Genomic DNA, 24,191 nt, shown 5'->3' with positions numbered 1-24,191 from the left:
TATATATATATATATGTATGTATATCTATTTACAATATCATGGAAAATATACAAAGGACATCGGCACTACAGTATATATTCTCGATTCTTTTTAAGACGTTTGATTCTTGCGTATATATGTCACTGAGGTAAGTTTTTCACTGGTTTTTAAACTACGGTCACTCTCGCGTTGCATGTCCGAGAGAGCGAGGAGAAAGTGCTCTCAGCAAACTGGTTCACATCCCAGAGGAGAAAGAACTAGCGAAGACCTACGCGCCGAATTGTGAGGACCATTTCTACAAAAGTCAATATCCTACTTTCAGTATATTGTATCGCCTTACTTTCGCAAGTGTACACTTGTTGGAAGAAATGATTGTAGAAAACTTTTTCACGTAACAATAAATCGAAATATTATCTCATGCAAAAAATAGATATACGTGTTGCTGAGAAGTGTGAAAATTGTATGTTGCAAGCAATAATTAAATTACACAAATTACAGAACAATCAATCTATACAACAAGAAAAATTGAAAAATTCTAAACGTCTTGTAATTGTTAAATTTTGTAAAAACAGCCCTCGATTATTCAATTATGGATTATTTAAAACGGAAATTGAATTAAATTAGAAATATCTTAACTTTAAACGGTCCCGTTATGTATGTATGTGAATGTGTTTGTAATTGTATGTTGTGTGTATTCTGTACAATGATGCTAGCAATTTGCTATATTCTCCCTATTATCTCTTTCTTTCCTTTTTGCACAGTATACTTCACCGAAAACGTGCAGATTTCGAAAAATTGTCATTCGCGGCCGGTGATATGTCTTTCGCCATTTATCAAATGAAACGTTGCATTGCAACGCACTTGGTCATGATAAAATATTACGAACCGTGTCACGGGAAGCGATTCTCCTCTGTCGAAGAATTTTTTTTTTGTGAAACTTAGCAAGTAGTATGTGATATCGCGAACTTTTGATTTACTTTGATATAATTGTCCTTAAGTAGAGACGCGCACTGGGAGGAAAACCACTCGTATCCACGAGCATTTTTACATTGTCTACGATATTTGTGATGATGAAAGTGGCCCAAGTCACGATCACGTGGAAAAATTTAACTAATTAATGCTTCTCGTTTTATGACGTATCGCATAAAACGTATCTTAAATCACAGAAAAGATATAGCAAAGGTAAATACTCTATATTTAAGCTTCATAAATATGTTGAAAAATATTTTCTCATAATCTTCTCCCGAAGTTCTTATATATGCGTCACAAAGTAAAAGATATGACTCAGGCTACTTCCTGCTTCACGAAAAGACAGAAAACATACAGTTTAGATAAGATTTCGCTTGCAGAAAAACCCGTCTTCATGAATGGTCTGTGGTTTCCCGCAGATATATATGGTGACATCAAGCAGTTATCTTTTGATATATGTAAGAGTAGCTCCCCGTTTTAATCTCAGAAGCAAATATTCGCTTACAGACTCGTCGCATACACAGTTCTGCGAACGATAATTTATTCGTATGTAAACTAGTTGCTTTATGTTGGCCTTCCTTACATTTGAGTTATATTCGTTATTAAGACAGTATTATCATCATAGTTGACATATTTACAGCCGTAATATAATATAATACTAAAAAATCTGTACGCGGACCCGTATAGTTAAGTATTACGCAACCGGTGCATTTATAGCGAAATTTTTCAACACCGATCATACGATAATTAATGCGTTCCTCAAAGAAATCCAGATCGTTAGTCGCAGAAAATATAAAATCAAAAATCGCACGATCTTTTTTGATACTTGCATCTTTTTTATTGTCTATCATAATATTTCCGAACACGCCGAAGTTATCTCGATAATGTAAATGCAAATTCGAGATCTTTTAACATATCTTCGAATTCGCTGTTCGTCGTAAAAAACGATTGTTTTTATTTTTGAAATTATAAATCAATTCTGCGCATATATGTGCGCAGATCTCGTTTTAATCTCGTTTCCACAGTAAATTAACTTTAATTTTAATTCAATTCATTCTTCATTAAAACTAATTAAAACTAGAAAAAGAGTAAATTGAACCGAGATTAAAGTTAATCTACATTTGTGGGAACAGAAATATAATTGCCAAATTAATGCATCACGCAATTATGAAAACAATTACATAATATTTCTTAGAGACGAAATTTAATCGAAATATTTATTTCAGAGCCACTTTTTCCCAAGAAATTCTAAAAAATCGATAGCATATTTTAATTCTTATTACAAAATTTTATTTGACTTGCATTTATTTGATTAAAACTATATGACTTTTCAAAACAATCTAGGAATTTCGAAATTTGTTGTATGTTCTGAAAAAATCTAGTTAATTTAAAACGTCATTAAAGAACAATCACTTATGTTAATCGTTAAAAACACCGGATGTCAAACTTTGCAGCGGTTTACCACCGCTTCGCCACCGTATATTAAATCATGAATTATTCAGTCGCAGCGTGTTTCAGGTTAACGTTGTTCGAGGAACATTGTTTAAGAAAAAATGATCGCGCAGATCAAAAGCGTCCTGTGGACGCATATAAGTTTAAAATGGTTCAACGAGCCTGTAGCACAACGTCACAGTAAAACAATCCACTGTGTATAGCTTTCTAAAAAAATGCATTATTCTCTACGGATAGTGTAATGAAGGTTCGTTCGCAAAAATATTTTTTTAAAATACACGTTTGCCTATACGATCGCCCGAATACGTGGGCGAGTACATATTTTCAGGAAACATCCATGCCTCCCAATCGCACGTGTAAATTGTAAAAACCGCGCACAGTAACCGGGAAATCGTTCAATATGCATTATCATAAAAAGTTTGCGTTTAAAACGCCATTCTTTGTATTATTTCAATAAAGAAAACGATAGACGAGCGTTCGTCGAATAAAATAATCATGTGATAAATTATTCGTCTGTGTATTGATAAGTGTGATCTTCTTCTCTACCAATTTAAAAACGCCTGTGAGAAACTATTGCTTTTCTATTTACTGTTTGTGGTTACATACATGTGTGTTATAAATTATCTAAGAATGCATGCTGTAGGCCTATTTTTGGTGAATCGGCCGTAATATTTCCTGTATGTCGCTATTGATTATTCGAATTTATAATTTTACATGCCTGACCGTTTTTTTTTTTCTATTAAAAACGGATGTCATTTGTTACAAACGGAATACGTTAAAGATGTTGCAATAGATGCTACGGTTGCTTAGGCTTTGTATTGATAAATTTACAGGAAAGAATACTTGCCACTATCGCAATACAGTTCTATGTTTAATGCCACGTTTTCCATGGCCGTCGCTTCTGCATCCAAGTAATCGAAAATTCTTTTCTCGATTTAATAAAATCATCAGACGAGCCTTTTGATTATGATCAGAGACGGAATGTCCCAAAGCGTATTGATTAAGCTATAAGAAACAATTTTAACATGTAGGAGTAAAATTGTATAATATTTTGGTCTAAGATAAAAATCCTCGTAATGATTTTAGAATTCCGACTGCTCGGATGCAGCAGATCACAGCAATCACCGAGATTTAGTACGCGTTGTTTTAAGATGATTCCTAAAGCAACGCTTTTATCGACGACGCTATTTTCGTATCATATTAATATAGCATCGTAGCATCATGTATTTCTGCACCAATAGATTCAATTTCATCTCTCGTGTTAGATTCGTTACATGTAATAGAATCCACATCACAGCTGCACTAAATTGTACCCGCATTGCAACCGGGCACTATGTATGCTCACGATTGTGATTTACAGTTGTTGACTGACGCAAACAGAAATGTATTGGTAAATTTATAGGACGTGTAATTTTCGTGTAGATTTGTTATTTAATTATTAATAATTTATTAAACTGAAAAAGCTGACTAATTACATTGCTGCGCGAAGATTATCGATACTTCGCGATTTATGAGAGGCAACGAGAGTTGTTGATTGCGGATATTTATCAAACAATCGTAATCGACACGGATCATCGACATTGTTTCTGTTGGGTTTTGGCATGGTCCACAGTGGCCACGGCTCTCTTCGATGATCTCTTGGCCTCCGATTTTCCGGCGCCGACACTCTTCGAGCTGGTCGCTGGTAGTGATGTCACCTTGGGCGACTTTTTGGTATCTTTCTGGTCGTTGGAGGCTTCCGTCATCTTGTCCAGTTCCGCCATCGCCTCTTGTATCGCGTTTTCCAATTGCATATTCAATTTACGACTTCTAGAAAAATAGGGGAGGAACGAGAAAATCGTACAGTTAGTATAAATGATTACCAGCGACCGCGCGTGCGATTCGATTCCGATTAGAATAAGAAAAATTAGGATCTAAAAGCTGAACAAATCGCGATTAAATAGCTTCTGTCAAGCATAATTAAATCACTTATCACAATAAATAGCTAAACATTAATTATAATATACTTTCTTGGCAAAAAGAAATCACATAAATATTAATTACATATAGAAAAATATATACTTTTTTTAAGAAAATTTTTATGGATTAAATATTGTTAACACTTATATTTACTTATATTTACGTGAATACTGTTATAAAATCATAGCTACATATTTAAGGATGTATCAAGTATAATTTATGCAAAAAATGCACTAATAAAATAAAAATTGGAAATTTATACTTTTTAATTTCTGTATAAAAATAAATGTTGTATACATATGAAATAGTTTAATAGGTCAAATGTCTATGACAATACAATTTTATGATTTAAATGAAAATTTTTTCATTTTTATCTTAATTATTTTTTAAAAACATATATACTTTTGAAATAATTATTGATCCAGGTTCTATATCACAGTCAAACTTTTTGTATTACTTTCAAATACATTAAATACATAGAAAAATCTATAATTCTTTCATAATTTTTTTCATTTTGTTATTAGACATACATGTAATACATCCTTAATACGAAGAGGAAGGGGAATAAGAAGAAAGATGACTGAGATTGGCATAAAACCACTTAATATAGTAAAATCTAGTACATAAAAGTATCAGTATTCTTTGACAAGTTAACAAAAAGAATATTGGACTGCTATGCAATAAACTATACAGGATAGATTTAATTGGCTGTTGGCTTGTTAATAAATGCTATACGGTCACGATCAAAAATAAGAAATTTCTTAAAAGAAAGAGATTTATTAAAAATGAATCCATTATTAAGAGATTCTATGAAGCATGATTTGTCTCTTATTTTCACCATATAATATGATACAAAAAAATGGATGTCTTGTATTAAATTCACGAAGATCTATCTCGTATAGCACTTACCATTCTTTATTTTTTCTTTAAAAATATATAATTGTATTTAATTAAAATGTAAAACTAAAATTCATATAACATCACGTGCATCTTATGCAGCCCCAGGAAAGCGACATTTGTGCTCCACTTTTATAACATTGAATAACTCTAAATAAAATAATAAGTTAACGTGCCTGTGTCACAGCTCTAGGATCGAATGCCAAACGTAAAAAAGAAAAAAACAATATAATATAAAAAAAGATATACTCAAGCATCTCCCGTTCTATTTCCTCCTCGATATATTTTTGCGTTAACGCGATATCTATTAAAGATAACGAGACGTCTCTAAGAGATTCTCATCTTTCAATAGTTCATCCCTGTCGGGGTGGCTGACTCACTTCCTAAACTTTTTACGGGCGCGATGATGCGTCTCGAGGCCTTCGGAGAGGGACTTGAGAGCCTTGACATCGACTTGGGTGCGACCACCCCCGCCCCCGTACCACCGAACCCAAACTGTCATAGTACCCGGGGGGCCCAAAGACTCGACTTTCCCCGGCCAGGCCGGACTTCCTCTTGCTGCGCCCCACACTAGGTCACCGACCATCAGTTTCCATTGGTTTCCGTCGTCTACGTCCTTTGCCTCTGCTACTGAAGGTTCCAAAGAAGGCACGGTGTTTTTCAGATTTTAATCATCTCGGTTGATTTGCGCGATTGAAAAGAAAGTAACATAAAGAAAGCCCATCTCCGAAAAAAAAAAAAATTTTGTACAGATATTAGATGGGAAATTATATCACGCAGTCGTATAATTTTGAAAATGTAAAGATTGCAATATTAATTTATTAATTAATAAACCAAATTTAATAATATAATTAATATTAAATTATGGATTAATTAATAATGAAATCTAATATATTATTATAATAATATAATAACATATCACTGTGTTTATCTTTTATTAAAACAAGCTGCTCTTTTACTATTATTACTTATAAAATTAAAAATTCTATTTCGATATGCATTATTACAGAAACTCATTTTTTAATTTTATTCGAATCTTTTCTAACATATAAAGATTAATCGAATATTTTAAAATATTGAGCATGCAGTATTGATTATAAATGCTGTTGGCATAATTTACAAATTTACTATGATCGAAATAATTGATGAAATTTTTGTTGCTTAAAAAATGACTCAACTTTATTGTACATGATGAATATAAATGTACGTGTAAATATATACAACATGGCGTAATTTCCCTCTCTTACATCTGTTGATTTTAATTAAAAATGTGCAACGCATAACAGCAAAATGTTCCGGTATGCTTATGGTGCGTGTCGTAAAAGAATGTTCGAAACTGATGGTTCAACTACTTGTCCAGTAGTATCGCAATAATGTGCTTCTTGCTCGCATATGTGTGCTCGTTAAAAATGATTAGTAGCTTCATTCAATGGTAGGCGAGATCAGAGGCAGAATGAAATATCAGATGGATCGAGCACATGCAATGATTTTGTCGAATGAATATTGTTCATTCTATAATTCCCTTCTCCATTATTTGTTCGCAAGGTATCTCTTTATCTGTACATATCATTCGAATGAGTAGCTATTTGTCAGAATTAGGTTTTCAAGTTACAGACAAGCACTATCAACATTCATTATTCTTAATTCCGTTAGTACGGGAATAAAAAATTTAAATTTTAAGGTAATTTATACAATTTTGAGCACGATCCCGTATTAAATAGTGGAACAATTGGATTTTCTACGCCATTATAGATACGTAAACTGACTGTATTTCAGTATTAATACCTGAGTTATCTTTCATACTATATTTTCGTTATTTTAACTGTAAATGCTTCCTAATCATTGCGGAACAATTTGGAAAAAAATTTCCATCCTCGAAAATATGCACATGCTGCTGTACGTAAAACATGAGGATGTATATGTACAAGGTATGTCGAAATAAAACACACGGTAGTGAGCCACACCCCTTCCGAAATGAACGTATGATTTAAGCCCCTTGGCCACTCGGATGAGAGTGTAATTGTGAGGGTAATGGTATTAACAAACCTGACAACCAATTAGTAAACGCAAAAAAAATCATCGAAAACATTATTTACAAATGTCAGAACAGTTATTTCTTCATTTCCGCAAGCGATTCGTTGGAGACTTGTACGTAATAAACGAAAAGTCTCTGTTCCTTTTAGTGCTAACGCTACTTACCTGCTCTCCTCGACTTGTCGTTAACATGGTTAATAATGCGATGTTACAATGAATAAGTCGATATCATAGACTGATTCGGAGAACTCGACTCCGATTGCTCAATTCGCACAAAATAGCGCATTTTTCCGGCTTAATATCTTGCGATATGAAGAGGGAAGCGATTTTTCTCAGCCCACTTTTGCGCCTGCGTTTAGTGCGCAAAATTCTAAATATTGTGAAAAAAAAACTATTACCAAAGCAATTTCAATGCAGCAGGCGTGTATTTCACCATGCAATGATATTACTAAGCATGCATATAAGCGATATAATATATTAATAAATAAATTACTACAGCGAGCAAAAAAATGATGGCATAAATGATTTTCGATGAAAGAGGCAAGCAAAGTTGAATAATACAAATGATAATTTGATAATTTACAGCACGTTTCTTAATTATTGATTCTACTAATGGCGAAGTTGTATAGTTAAAGCACTCTTAATAGTAACATTCGTACGATAATTATTTAATGACAAAGAGCAACGGAAATCATCGTCTTTCTCTCGTAGATAAACTAAAAAATTAATACGAATGAATCAACAAAACAACGATCGATGTTTCATGTTTCTCACTGTCACAAAAATAGCAACTAATAAAAAATATTCTTTCAAAGAAACTTTCTTACGAGACTTTCTTTCTTAACAAAATAATATAATTCAATAAAATATTTAACATTTCTTCAAAATATATGAAAATATTTAATCACAGTATATTACTTTATTAAAAATTTTAAAAGCTTGTATTATTATAAATCTATGTTGCTTGTCATTGTTAAAGTTTCTTTGTATAGAATATTTTTTGCTACTAAGCGAGACTACTCGTATATGATTAATATCTAAGAGTACCATACAATACTGACCATCTTGGTCTTCATGCAGAGTAGAATGCATGGAATGGATGGAGTCCAGCTTTCGCTTGATTCCGCGGCCGAGGGCATGTTCCCTGCCCTCGCACCTCACCGTGCTCACCACACCTTCGGCTTGCTTCAATGTCTCTGACGTATAGATCTGTCAAATACAACTCGATCAACTCAGGCACAAACCTACCAATCGCATGCTTATATCATTTCAGTGTATCATTCAATGCCGCCCTACTATCGTTTTTCTTTTTTCAAATTCCATATCACGGTCCACAAGAACTTTACAATTTCTTCCGGTCAAGCACAGGAGACAAGAGCATTTTTTGCAAAATTCTAATCTAGACAAAGAAAAGAAACGATAGAAAAATAACGATAAAAGACAAAATTAAAAGAAAAGAAATTTACTTGGAAGATTTGAAAGTTATAGTATTTTGGTTCTTTGTCTCCGATACTTTTAATGCAGAAATCACGCGACAAATTTAATTTATCGATACATGCAAATGATAATGATACCAAAAGAGAACAAACTCAAACTTTGTTTACGCATGCTTATGTTGCAAGGTAATTTTTCATCAGGTATATGTTCAGAATCATATAACTTTTATCAGAAAATACTGTTCAGTAAAAATTTATTTTTTCGTTGTTATATAAAAAGGAATAATTTCCTGATTAATCCGATCAACACACGATTAATAATACAATTACATTATTGCAATAATATACGATTTAAATAATAACGCTACGAATAAACCAGCGTATGCGCTCTCACGCCACAGCGCGGATGTAAAAATTATTAAATACAAACTAATTACAAACTTAATATTATCAAATATAAACCAATCGCAACTTAATAATGCCACTGGTATCGTTTGAATTCAATTTACAAAATTAATATGAATTTTATAGCCCGCGCGAAAAGAAAGGTGTGCGACTATTCATCCGACGATGAGTCACTCTCCTCAGCATCATCGCCTTCTTGCGCATATATGAATTGATTGTAAACATATGGATTAATATAGGCTTGCTTATTAGGTGTGTAATTAACAACAGCAATACCATTAGGGTCAGACCTATAATTATACAAATGTGGATATAAGCCGGATGATCCGATGCCAACAAATTTTTGCGAATAGTCAACATTCTGCGGACAATAAGGAACGCTGGTATTTGATCGTTCCAATGATTTCTCTTCGGAATTTTGCTCGATCTCATCTTGCTCCATGACATGTTGCACGATTTGAGTATTAACACGATTGCTATCGACGCACGATTTGTCGTCGAATTTGCCGTTAATTTGCGGCAACATAGTGTAATGAGAATGATCTGGCACTAAGGCTTGCTGTCGATAAACATTCGCATTAGGGACATAATGCTGGCCATGATAAAGGATTGGCTGGTAATGACCGTGACCTATGATTGGTAACGGATTGACCTCGATCTCCGAATAGGAAACATCCGTCATTTCTTTACTGACGTTTAGTTGATCTTCCACGGTAGAGTGGTCCATTGTGTCTGAATTAATGGAATGATTTGGTGATGAAGTGTCCATATGCTCCTGTGAGTCAGCGTATGTGTTTTCTGGGTGTGTCGTATCAGCCGGCTGGTGCATGTCTATTACAGTTAGATGACGGTTGACCTGCTCTACGTGGGTACCAACCTGGATCCCAGTTGTCACTGTCGACTCTACGTAGGTCTTTCCGTGTAAACTCGGTTGGTTTAACGTAATTTCCTTGGTGGCGATACCCTGCATTCTCCAATCCTCCGATGCTACCTGTGTGTCGCCTGAGTCCGGTTCGCTGCTCGATACGCAATGAACCATAGGCTGAAAATAAATTGCGCATGATATGGAAATTAATGAATATGATTATTCTTTTATCGAGATAAAAGTCTTGTTTTTTGCTACAATAATAAAAAAGATAAAATAAAAAATCCAAAAAATTTTTTCTCAAGAGATGAAATGTATGTTTTAGATCATTAAATAAACTACTTTTGCTTTAAATTATTCTTTACCGTAGACGATGAATGATGTCTAGCGGTAATTGGAGGCGCTGGCGATGCTGCACCGTGTGTAGTAGTATCCACAGCCGGACTATTAGACCTCTGACTATTTCCTGGACTATGAGTGGTTGTGTCGGGAGGAGATCCTTGCCGCATCATCGTCGATTGCGCCACGTTCGATTGGTTCCCTGCGGTTTGCGTCGATACAGAATGTCTCGCCATCAACGGGCTGTGTTGTTCGTTTTGTTGAGCCGTTTTTTCCACGACAGTCGTACTACTACTAGCGAGCACATATTGCTGTTGTTCGACATTTTGATCGGATGACGGCGAATTTACGCCGCTTTTCGGAGAAGATGACGCCGCTTTACCCTGAATCATACCGGAACTCAGAATATACGACTGATTATCGAGATTTAAAGAAGGATCGACAGTTTGTCCGCCATTAGAAGCTGCGCTTTGAAAATTTGGTATCTGATTGTTCGAGACCATGGTCGTTTGTTGCTGTACAATCGTTGTATTCTGTTGAACAAAAGTTGTATTTTGTTGATTCGACGCTGATGAGACAGCTATGTTTTGTGCGGTCGCGCAAGGTACCATAAGTGTTTGTCCATTCATCTGTATGAATTCCTGCTGACCTTGCATGTTTGACGGTCTTACTTGCGAGGTGTTAAATGTCACTTGCTGATTCGGACTAACATTGGCAACTATCGGGCTCAGTTGATTCCCGAAGGATGTTGTACCATTCACTAGGAACTGGCCACTATTCGGCGAAAGAAACTGCGCTCCTGGACTGTGCTGTTGAATTATCTTTCCACCAGTCGCTTGCGGCGCTCTTATGACCATACCGGCTGGACCAGCGGCCAATATGCTTTGACTCGGATTGAATATACCACTATGACTTTGTACCGGCGTCAATACGTTTTGGCCATTAACATTCTGTATCTGAAACTGCATCCCAATATTACCCGTATCTTGCAATAACGTAGCCGTTCCGTCTGCAGACATTACCATGCTACCCAAACCAGGCACGATAAATTGCTGAATAGTGGGAAAATTCTGAACCATTCCAGCCGCGCCATTTAATAAGTTCACCGGTTGAAGAAGATTTATCTGCTGAGTTGGTTGAGGATTCGTGATTATTTGTTGAGCGTTGAATTGCGCGGATGCTGCGCCGGTCTGACCATTCATTACAAGCTGCGCCGGTGCCCCGCCTTTACCAGGCACAATAGTTAACGCCTGGAGCATGGGTCCACCTATGCTCTGAGTTTGAAAGTTTTGCTGGGCGAAATTTGATTGCGACTGCATCAACATACCAGCATTCTGCTGAGACGAAGCGATGTGTAGCATTGACGCCACGGTTTGTGGATTCGCTTTTCGTTTCTTATACGCCTTTTTCTTGGTCATCGTTGATTCCGGCGATAAGAGTGCTGGTTGTCGATTTACCGTCATGCCTTGATTGGCACCGACTGTCCTAGATACGTCCTGATTAGCGTCAATAATCGACTGAGTGTTTTGTATAACGTTACCAGTAGCAACCGTCAGATGTGGTATCTGTACGTTTTGGCCTATACTGTCCATCGTCATTACGCTAGGTTGAATCAACACTGGAGTCTGAATAGTATTCACGAGCACTGTGGGTTGCCCTATCACTTGCTGAGCTACACCCACCGCGGGGATTACTTGACTGACAGCTCCGGTCACGCTAGTAACCATCGGCGACACTGACAGCGGTGGCATAGAATTAGCATTAGAAATGATTTTCGGTGGAGGAGGCGCCATCACACCATTGATAGTCGATCCAGTACTCGCCATTATGAGTTGACCACCGCTGGATACCAATATATGACCAGGTGGTAGCGTCGATCCAGCAGGATGTTTCAATATACCACCTGAAGTAAGGACGTTATGAACTTGAACATTAGCTTGAGGATGTTGCTGTTGCTGTGGTTGATGTTGCTGCTGCTGCTGCTGCTGAAGTTGCTGCTGCTGCTGCTGAAACTGCTGCTGTTGTTGCTGCTGCTGCTGCTGCTGCTGTTGATGCTGCGTTTGCGGCTGCAACGACGAGTTTATGCTCGTCTGAGGTACTTGTATACTACTAACAACGCTCTGAACCATTTCAAGTGGTGATTTAGACACATTCATCGTCGAAGATTGACTAAGTGAAATAGGGGAGTGAGTCGTAACTGGAGTACCCGGCATATTTGTCAACGCCGTAGATTGTACCTGATGCTGTATCTTATTCGGTAGAAGACTGGGTATAGCAGGATTCGGTATCGCAGATGGTGTATTTATGGAAACAGTGGCTGTGTTTGCTCTTCCAGCTAACACAGATGTAATCGTATTACTGCTAACTGTATGACCGCTTGCCATAGTTGTTATCACGGATGATGTTCCACTAAAAGTATTTATGGGTATCCTGGAGACCGCATTGATGGTGTGTGGATGAGGTTGATAGCCATCTAGAGAATTTTGCCTAGTTATTTGCCGTTTCATTTGTGATGTTAAATTATCTGATGTAGAAGAAGACATTTGTGATGGCGACGTGCTAGGTGGAATACCACTGGAACTCATTGTACCAGAACTTGGAGTTTCTGATCTTTGTTCTTGAATGCTGCCGATTAAGGATTGCGACAATTGCTGTTGCGCTTGTGGAGTTAGCGTTTGAGATGGCATTTGGCCTGAAACATGTGAATGAGGTGTCGGCGGTTGCGAATAACTATGTGGTGTCGCTGGTTGCGATGAGATAAGACTTTGCGGGGTTGCCGGCTGCGAAATTCCAGGTGTCGAGGCTGCTGGTGTATCCGAATTAGCCGGACTATTCGTGCCGATAGGAGATCCATGACTGGTGCTCACAGTACCACCTTGTATCGGTCTGGAATCAGCTTGTGATTGATTACTTGTTTGATATCGCTCGCCGAACGTCGACGAAGTAACAGGATCTTCACGCTGATCCGTATGCATCAGGTACTGTCGCTGCATTTGATGCTTATATTGATCTTGAATATAGGATTGTGTGTCGGCACTGGTGACACAACCTTGACATGGACTGCTCTCAGAATCCGTGCCACTGCTTGATGTCGGTGTCATACTGCTATGTACAACAACCGGTGAAGTTGCGTGATTTTTTACGGAAGCGAATGACGAGGTACTCGTGGGACTGGCGATACAGGAAGGCTTTGGTTGAGGAATATAAGTAGTAGACATATGCATACCATGATTGCTCTGAGATAATGCTTTCGAGTTATTGTTCAACATGCCCACTTGAGAACTACTAACACCGGTCTGTCGTGATATTGTGCTGTTTAGCAACGCCGTTTGCTGAGCGAGGTACCCGCTGGGGTCCTCTAGGAACGAAGGGCCATTGCTGTTGAATGTCGAACCTATCTGACTGTTATTTTGCTGATTGTTCTCGCTGAATTCATCTACTGGACTCGGTGTCGAGTGTTCTAATCCGTTATTCGTTCTCGACAATTCAGCGACACCATGCTGCCGCTGTTTCTTCACTATTATTTTATTCGACTTTGCCTTTTTCCGTGCAGCCTCATCCGTCCAATTGGAAGGCTGTGGAATGTGATGATGAAGCGGTGGTACACGGTCAAACGAATTGCAGGTAACATTTTGACCCGTGACAACGGACGGTTGATGGGATGCAACCGTGGCACGATTTTGTTGCCACGGCGGTGTTCTATTGTTAAAATGCATATTGCCGGACTGCCCGTTTGGTCCCATACCAGATTGCTGCACCTCAACGGTGTGACTGGCATTCGGGCTTCGTCCTGTATGATTGGACAGAAACTGTTGTTGATGTCCCATTTTAGCATCCGTATTCGTTCCCTTCGAAGAATCAAAATTCCGTGCTGGATATTGTACTTGATTCTGAGCATACATCCGCTGAACATTCTCATGAGGATTATTAGGCAAACCACCATTTTGAACTACATGGTGTCGCTGCATAGAATGATTATGTAATAAAAGTTGTTGCTGCTGTTGTTGCTGCTGTTGTTGTTGCTGCTGCTGTTGAAACTGTTTCGCATTTAGATCTTCATCAACTGACGACGTTCGGTTATGCCTATTTTGAAGGTCGATAGTATTGATATTGCTCATGACAGCAGAACCTGGTTGCTGTTGCATAATGTCTACGGAGTGATGATTCAATTGTTGATTTGAATATTGCGGCTGAATGCACACTTGCGACATTTGTTGCTGATGCTGTTGTTGCTGTTGTTGCTGCTGTTGTAACTGCTGATGAATCTGCATCTGAAAGGGATCCGTCGACTGAGATTGCATAGCGTGTTGACTTTGTTGCGACTGCTGTGGTTGCATTTGATGTTGATGAAGTTGATGTAATTGCGGATGAAGGACGGTTTGATTTGATATTTGTGACGGCTGCATGTGATGCGCATAATTCTCAACAGAATGTTGAGTATTGTAATTTGCCGATTGTTGTTGATCCACTTCCTGAACTAAATGCTGTTGCTGTTGCATATTGTGCTTTTGAATTTGCTGCAAATGCATTTGTTGTTGTTGTTGCTGCTGCTGTTGATTTAAATGCTGCTGCTGCTGCTGCTGCTGCTGTTGTTGCATTACATGTAATGACTGCTGATTTAACTGATTAATGTAGTGAGGCGTCTGCTGTTGTGCTAATTGATTTACTACAGTATTCTGCTGCTGCTGCTGTTCTTGTAAAATTTGCATGTGTTGTAACTGTTGCTGATGCGGCAACAACTGCTGCGATTGTTGCTGTTGCTGCGATATATGCTGCTGAATGAGTTGTTGTTGTTGTTGCTGCTGCTGCTGCTGTTGTAGTATAAGTTGTTGATGTTGCTGCTGTAAAAGCTGCTGTTGTTGTTGAGTCATATTATTAAAATTTGTACCCTGTTGATTCATAATCAACGGGTTACTCATCAGCATGCCTGACATATTATGTTGATTTAACCTCTGCTGAGGATTTCTCGCACAACTGCTCACGTCATGATTCTGAGAAGGCGAACTTAAAGACTGATGACAGATTTGTTGTCCGTTTTGTTGAACTTGTAGATTTGGGATCGCGATTGGCCATACCTAAAAATGAAATAATTATATTTAAATACTTGAATAAATGCTAATGATATAAAGATAATAATGTTTATCAGATAAGATGTTTAGTAATTCGTATTACAATTGAACAATTGACTTTTAAAAAAAATTTTTAAATGAGTAAAATATAAATTTATATTATTCAATATATTGTATCAAACGTTCAGCAAAAAGCACAACTGCTGACTCAAAAAGGAGGCGCGTAATTTGCGATTCAATTAAAACTACGACTCAATTACCTGCGATCCATTAGGCACCGGTGAACCTTGAACTCCAGATGCCGCAACCGCGGCAATAGCTCTCTCCCGTTGTGCCAGAAGTTGCGAAACCGAGACGCCGGAATAAATGCCGCCTATGCCTCCTAGTTTCCTCTTCTTCTTCTTGCTGAGACCATCTGCGCACACCAATAAAATATCTCTTAATAAACCAGAATCCAATTACCTTCGATTCGCCGGCATCTATTTGAAATTGAATCGACAAAGGCTTTTCCTGTTCGGAGCGCAATTGTGAAAGACGATAAGTCCTCGGCGCGCTGTAGAAATTAAAATACGACTTATTCGCCCTAATCCCGCGCCGCCGGCTTTCTCGCTTATTATTCAGACGACGTTCCAAGCTTCTTAATGAAGCAAGTGTTCCATTTGAAATTTTGCCGCAAGGTTAAATCGTATTTAGCTCGACATTTCCGTGCTTTAACTCCCCATGCTTTTTGAAAGTGTTGGTCTTTCCTCAATCTCATTATCATTCCGGAAAACATCTTTTGCGAAATGAAAATATCGTCGGTAATAGATCAAGAAGCGTGATAGAATATCAATTCAGCCAATGTAATTAAGTTAAATAATTAGAGCAATATTATAGCAATAGTATTAAATATTTTTCATATAATAAAAATTATTTATCACAACAAGCTATTATTCTGCAACAGGTACAGATAATCGGATTCATAATTCAAATTATAAATAAATTTACCTCCCTAATTAAAATTCCTTCTAATCAATACATATTATATTTCAATCTATTTCCGCGCACAGCTTCAAAATTGTTCAAAAATTGCTTTAAAAGTACATTAAAAGTAAATTAATAAAAAGAAATTTGTAATAATAGAAAATATTAACATATTAATAATTTAAATATAGGTTTAAAGTACAGTTAATATATATTTTTATCTGGAAAAATTCTGAAAACTATATACTAAACTTTTGTAAGATAGATATTAAAATTAGTATTCGGCGAATAATATATTACATAATAATAAAACTGATATAGAAAAAAGTATAATATTTGCGTTACTAATAAATACTATTGTATGTTAAAATATAAAATAAATTCATATAAATACAAAAATCAAAAATATTTTAATTTCTGAAAGATTTCTCTGAAACGAAACTTCATTTATAATGCTTGAACCGCTATTATCCGCATATTCACCGCCGAAGAACCGCCGCGGGGGCCATCGACATTTCCGAATTATCGTGATTTACGAGACGTGTTAGAAAGCAGGAGGGATAAGGTATTCAGCAGGGCAATAGGCTAAGGGGATCTTTTATCTGTAAGCCTACAGAGAATAATTATTCTCCATGCGCGCCGATTGACGCAAGGAAGAGAAGTCGAATAATTCTCGGCGAAAAGGGAGAAGCACGAAAACGACGAGAAGCGAAAGCAAAAGAGGAGGGTGATGAGGATAGTAATGAATCTACGATGGCAGTAAGGCAACTTGTCCGTCCTGACGACGGCAGTTTAACCCGATTTTCAAGGGGAGAACGGTAGATTTGCGTAAAATCTTTGGATCTATTTTGTGGCTTCCGGGGTTTTCACGCGAACGCGTAACGTCTCCCCATCGACTTGGAATGCCTGCAGTCAATGGCTCGAGCAATAAACGTTCTCGTCGTTAAACCCCGCTGAAAGAGGGCGACGTAGTAATTGGAAGATGTAGTTCGTCGTTTGCGGCTGTTTCTAAACGCCACCTTACTCACTTAAGCACATTCGTTAAGACATTCGTTGCTAGCTTGCTTATAATAAACGATCAATTTTATGAAACTCAATTTATACTGGCGATGAATCTATCTGTCTGTCTTTGTCTTCTTATTATCTTAATTAAAAATATATTTTTTTGTTGAAACATTAAATTCTTAAAATTAATTACATGAAATGTAATTTATTATCACATAGCGCAAAAAGAATTTTAACATAGGTGTAGGTAAATAATTCTAATCCCTTCAGGATTCTCACTTAGTACCGCACGAGCTAGAATACTGCACCTGTAAAGGTGACATTCGTAAAATTGTAGAATAAATCCACTCCATATTGGTCTCACAGACGCAGCATTATTAAGAAAGAACGCTGATGGCATCGTCGGTCGTTGTAACTATGTCTACAAGGCAGACGAACGTTGTAAGTCTACGTTCTCGAGTTCTGGCTTCAGTTTTCTCGCGAAATGACTTTTTTCAATGCGAGCATAAAAATCCGTCGAGATCACGCCGTTACGTTACGCCAAGGCGTTGATGCGGACTGAGCAGAATGGGATCGAAATGCGCTTGCGCGACCAACCGACGGAAGTGGGTGCAAGGGTGGCCCCGAGGGAAAAACAGAGAGAAGAATAAGGATCCTCCACCGAGGCAACGAACATCACTCCCGGGGCAGGCGCAAGAATCACAACCGGACGCAGTTGGACCGCAAGGCTGCCTCTGCTCTCTCTCTCTCTCTCTCTCTCTCTCTCTCTCTCTCTCTCTCTCTCTCTCTCTCTCCTCCCCTCTCCTGCTTGCGCGCAACCGTGGCTCCGTTCTCCTCTCGTACGAAATTAACCCTTATCAACTCGATGTCTACCACCACTGCGTTTTCCCTCAACAACCCCTCCAGAAGAGGGGTTATAGCCTGGCTTCTTTTACACTTCTTCTTTTTATATCCACCACCATCGCTACCTCTACCATCAGCCGCACCCGGTCGTGGTAACATTCTCGTTCTCGTCATCATCGTCGTCGTCATCATCGTCACAGCCAGCGAAGGGAGAACGGATTCTTTCTTCTTCCCGGGTCTTTATTGATCGTCGCCACGATAAGAAGGTACGACGGATTGATCTGAGATGGTCGCGTCGAATCGCTACGACGAATATAGCCGAAGAAATATCTTAAGATTTATTATCTTTTTTAATGCAATTGGACTAATTCATGTTAATTCTTTACATAAAATTTCTACAAGATTTTTCTTCGCTTTCATTTCCCCATTCATTTATATAATATCTTAAATTGTAGATATCTCATTATAACTGAAATTTGCCTTTTCATCTTGCGTGGGATTGTGTTTATTTCATTTCACCCCTATACTTACTTCCTTAACAGAAGATTATTTCTCGTAGGAACATCCTATGTAAACAGACGTCTTCAGAAAAGAATACAAACCCAATAAACCTGTCAAACGGGGGTAGTAATCTGTTTACACAACACGATATTCTCAGTAAGCAACAAAAACCAACACACTCGCGTGTAGCGAAATCCACACTGAAAGAATTTTTAAATGTTTGCCACCTGCAACGAAAACTCGGTAGAGGGTGGCTGTCGCATAGGGCGGTGAATTGGAGTTCGTCGCCCGTAAAATCGCTTCTCGGTGCTCTCGGGATGTTACTGTAACTGCCGCGTACTACGTCGACGCCGAGGACAAAAGTGATCGATTGAGCTCCGGGGGAAACTATTTACGGAGGAAATTGTTTAGGGCGACAAAAAATCGCGTAAACCGCGCCCTAGATTTGAACAGACTGGTGTTACGATCGATTTAACAATTACATGACGCGTGATGATTCTCGTTAAATATGCCTATTGACATTTCCAATCGGGTAATGAGGTTGAATTTAATTATATTAATTAAGCCTTGAACGACTGAACTACATTTACCTAATAGTGAAAACATTTCATTTAATATTTTATTTGCCCTTATTTAAATGTATAGAGAGTTTTAAAATAATTAAAAGTATATATTTTAAATCACCGCAAACAATTGTTTAAATATTCTATTAAAAATGTTATCTATTACATAGTGAATGTAAATAATTAGAATTTGAATATTTCGTATTATGCGAAAGAAGTTAATAATGCAATTAACGTATTGCAAAACTTTTACTTTTGATAAATTACCAACTTCGAATAATTGCAATTTCTACTTCGCTCTTATGACCGATAAAACTGAAACAGACTTTCAATCATTCCTACTCCCAACGCGATATATAATCCATCGTACGTAAACGAAGACCCTCCCTCTTAAGCCGGCAAGTCAAACTGAAAATCAGAAAAAGGGGGAATTAAATCGGCTCCCAGCAGGGAGTGAGCGCGTTATGAAAACTTGGAGCTCGACGTTCGATGATAAAGATTCATTCGAACCTCTCTACTTATTCCCTTCACCGTTCTTCTCTCCTGTTGTAGGATGTGTGTGTGTGTGTGTGTGTGTGTGTGTGTGTGTGTGTGTGTGTGTGTGTGTGTGTGTGTGTGTGTGTGTTTGCGCAGATCGCGAGCAACCCCTGACGGCGTGCCGGAGAAAAAGTAGGGAAAAAAGCCAACTCTGCTAGCCAGAGCGTGTCGTTTTATATCACCGGAGAATTGGAATCGAAGCGGCGCGAGCGCGCGCGTCGATGTTAAAACGACCCTATAAAGTCCCATAAAAACACCGCGACCGACGTATACGTATTATCCTACCTCGCACACCGACCGTAAACTTGAGTTAAACTTCAATCCCAGGTTTCCAGATGCAAACGCGAAACTGCTAGCCTCCCTACAACACTACAGACGAGTGTGCCCACATCTAACTAAATGCATCATATTAATCTATTTGCGAGCAGATGCAGCGAATCAGTCCATTTTGATTACCGAAAACATGCGTTATTTATCGTAGACTAAGCTTTCTAAAAATCGTAGAAAAAACAATACAATATTATGCTACGCTATTCTAATCGGTACTGACAATAAAAGTCTATAATATTAGAGTCGACAATTACAAATACAAATCGACAATTACAGCATACAAGTTGACAATTACAACATACAAATTAATTTTTTTTTTTAATATATTTATGATTTAAATATATTCCTGTTGTATTCGAATAATTCGACGTCGAAGCGTGTTTCCAGCCCCGCTGTGAATGATATTAAAACGCGCGGTTACGACGCGCGCAGGGTGAAAGTTTAATAACCGTTGGTCGCCGACACGGCCGCGCTCGGCTTTCAATCTACAAGCGGATTATAATTTCTAGCCGACGCAATTTGAAGTACAGGTAGAGGTATGGCCGGGAACGCGTCCGTCGCGTCCTGCAACAACCGCTTAATTAACGGCGCGGAAAGTAAGGGAAAAAGGAAGATGGTGAATTGTGGGATGAGATGGGGTGGGAAAAGAAGTGACGGCGCGATGGGATGGGATACGTCGGTTATGGGATTTGGTAATGAAATTCGGTGGAGAGTTTGGCGGCTACGGTGATACATCATTCCGCCCTGCTCCTGCTCTGCACCCCGTTTTCGCCCTCCATCGTACTTCTCTTGAGCTTTAATGCCAACGTAGCGGGTGAAGAAAGGACGATTCTGAAGTATGTGGGGGAGAGGGGGGGGGGGAAGGAAGCGAAGAAAGAACAGGAGTGAGTGAACCGACTTCGCTAATGCCGCAATTTCGTCGTCCTTCTTCTACCGTCGACTTTTTTCCTTAATGATCATGGCTCACTTGACGGCGTGGAAAAACTTTTGGTCTTCCTCCAATAAAAGTTGGCACGTGTTTCCACGCGACGGTGAATAAACGTCTCAGCGATTATGGCGCCGGTTCAACGTCCGACTTGACAGAAAACTTTGTTAATACGCCAGATCGATAGAGAAAGTTCCGCGACATATGTATGTATGTATGTGTGAGTATGAGAGAAAGTTTGCCATAGAATTTGACCTGTCGAAATCATCGGGATTATGAAAACGAATGTTGAGCATGAAAGAATCTTGATTTTGATCAATCATTCGATTGCCTAACTCGAAAGAAAATCTAGAAGTTTGACGCAAATACTTATTCTATAGAATATATAATCATTGTGAGTAAAAAAACGACGTACTATCAAGACGAAAATATTACATAAGCCATTCATATTTACAGCTTTCATTATGTTTCTGTTTTCTTTACTAACTAATTTCAACTCACAAGTTATAAAACAACACTTTTGTCTTCCGCTTTTAATATATTCCTTATACTATTGTATATACTTTTTCATTACATTGCTTTTTGCCCGGTAGTGATTTCTTTCATTCGAAGTATAATTCAATTATTCTGGTTCACGTGTTCTTACCTTTTCTGGTTTTATCCGGCGACGTGGGCGAGTCGGCGTTCGCGTGAATCGAGGCCGTTGTCGGGCCAGAAGATAAAGTCGACGACGAGACCGCCGGCGTACAGGACGCAACAGGACTGGCGGCTGCAGCCGGCAGCAGAAGTTTTCTCTTATGGTTGCAAAGCTTGGTCATCTCCCGCGTCTTGCCCTGATCCGGGCTCCAAGGTCGCGTCGCAACCTGAAATAACAAGAATGTGCCACTCGTTATTCGTCTGATCGTATCGCAGCCAAGTGTAATGAGCTAACTTTGAAACACATGAAGAAAGTCGAATGTCTCTTAGTTAGAATTTTGATATTCTTAGGGGTCTACTTAGAGTATCAATTTAGAATATTTGGAGGTCGATCGTCGAAATCATCAAGGATTTCGCTAAGAATCTTTCATCGGTTAAATCTGACTAATCGATATATGGAATGTGGCATTTATTATTCACAATTAGCATATTAATACGCAGCGTATCCTGCAAAAATAAAAAGACTTCCTTTGTCTCTGTCTGATCATCGAACGAATCACTATAATTGGCGAATATCGATACCAGTGAGCGAGAAGGAATCGTACAAGACGAAAAGAGGAGAGGTGAGAGAAAGAAAGGAAGACTTAGAGAGTCGATGGCCTCAGACTGACGACGCTCATGAATCTCATGATCGATGCGCGATGCTATGAGCGAAGTTAAAACGCGTCCGAGTTGGAAGGCCGCAGGCCGATGCCCATAATGGCTCCGTGTTACTTGTCAGCTCGGGAGACGTTTCTCAGCAATTTACGACCGCAAACACGATGCCATTACCAGTGTGTCGTAAATAAGATCATACCGCTTGATATATAAGAAATATTCGTAAAACCCGCTGCGCGAAATGTTAATTGTCGTGGAGTTTTTCCAGCAATCGTCGCAACGATTATCGATCGCAAAGCGAAGTAACTAATAACGACGAAAAGGCAGCGTGGTATTTGGCACTATTTTCAAATTCAAGAGTAAGGTAAATCAAATTGAATTATAAAATATGAAATTAAAAGCTCCGAGTAGAGCAAACTAAATACATATTTCATGACAGAAACTGGTAATATTCGAGGATACACGCGAAAGTGATGGATGTGAATCATTGAATCTTGCCAAAAGGAGACGTGCGCGAATTCGTCGCATGAGAGGATACCTGGCAGGTTAATTAAGAACGATCCAAATACGGCGATGAGATTATAGCACTTGTGACGATGCGGCGGTCGGCCTTGAATCATCGAGAATCCAACGAGTCGTCGCGCCGACGATGTAATGACATACGCACACCAACGGTTTAATCAGAACGTGTTTTCTGCGACTGGCCTATTATTTATTCCTCTTCTGGTGAGACGCTCATCAGCGACGATCACTTTACTAGCTAATCACGCCCACTCGCAATACCGAGGAGAGAAAAGGGGGAGGATCTGCGTTGTGACACAACCCATCTTACAAATATTGCAGATCAAAGATGTACCGTCGTGACGAACACATACACGGAGGCTAAAGAATTATAATTTACTGTCGAATCGATGAGACTTTTTTTTTTTATTGAGAAGGAACAGAGCAATAATTGTGACATCCACCGGAAAGATAAATCTTTTAAGGACAAATATTATGGATCATATAAATAAAATATCTATAAAAAATTACCATATAAAAATTACTGAGTACCGCAAACGTATATGCGATGTGGTGAAAAATAAAGTTTTTTTTCTCCTTTCAAAAGTCATCCGCATTCTTTGCAAAACGAAATCCCTGCAGGCATATATGTATCACGCGCGAAAATTTAATCCCTTTTTTTTATTCACGCTCGCGCTCGAGCTGTACTGTTGCGGTTACATCGGTTACGTCGTACGATTACATGTATGTGTGCGAGCGAGGCTATGTACGCAAGGTGTTTGCATCACTACCTAAATAATCCTCGTCACCGAGAGAGTGCATACACGCTCCGCCGCCGCTTTCCACGGCATTATTTCCCGTCACACGCCGCCCGTTGCACGCGAGGTAATCACGACCGGCGACCGGCGGCGGAAACCGCGATTTAATCCTTTTTCTCGGACGCAAAATGAGACGCCGTACTGCGACAGCAACGACTTTAATACGATAGCTTTTACCCGTTCCCTTGTGCCTGGATGAACGTAGCGAGAGAGTCTATCTCTTTCTTTCTCCCTCTTGATTAGACGATCTCGAAAGGGAAAATAAAACCGCGCTGCGCTGGCTGTAATTACCACGCCAACGAGCCAGCTAGTACACGTAATGTTTCCCCCGGTTTTACATAAAATTATTTTATATAATAGGTTACTGTACCGCTATATAATCGGACGTATTATTACATCGGAAGAAAATGAAATTAATACTGCAAACTCTTTGAAATGTCCAGAAACAGATACGTCTGTAATAAAGTTTTTTTTTTCCACGTGGCTGGCACACAGAAAATAAAGTAC

General features: G+C 38.6%; 1 protein-coding gene across 8 annotated transcripts in view; it reads right to left on the bottom strand.

Annotated features, from left to right (window-relative positions):
• Positions 1-2,319: 2,319 nt before the first annotated feature.
• The window catches only part of LOC108691960, a 213,390-nt gene continuing 191,518 nt past the window's right edge, over positions 2,320-24,191 (bottom strand). For 5 of the 8 annotated variants that reach the window (XM_018199951.1, XM_018199950.1, XM_018199952.1 and 2 more), the window contains exons 4-7: positions 21,719-21,935; positions 15,666-15,820; positions 10,363-15,411; positions 9,265-10,174 (exon numbers count right to left, since the gene is read on the bottom strand). In XM_018199951.1, the coding sequence (XP_018055440.1) occupies positions 9,284-10,174; positions 10,363-15,411; positions 15,666-15,820; positions 21,719-21,935 (6,312 nt within the window). In that variant the 3' untranslated portion in view covers positions 9,265-9,283. Of the gene's footprint in view, positions 4,211-5,637; positions 5,888-8,352; positions 8,501-9,264; positions 10,175-10,362; positions 15,412-15,665; positions 15,821-21,718; positions 21,936-24,191 lie in introns of those variants that run through there. The other 3 variants (XM_018199954.1, XM_018199955.1, XM_018199956.1) reach the window with 3 other exon arrangements.

This window comes from Atta colombica, unplaced genomic scaffold (genome assembly GCF_001594045.1).
Source record: "Atta colombica isolate Treedump-2 unplaced genomic scaffold, Acol1.0 scaffold55, whole genome shotgun sequence".
NCBI lineage: Eukaryota > Metazoa > Arthropoda > Insecta > Hymenoptera > Formicidae > Atta > Atta colombica.
This window is presented reverse-complemented; position numbering and strand designations above follow the sequence as displayed.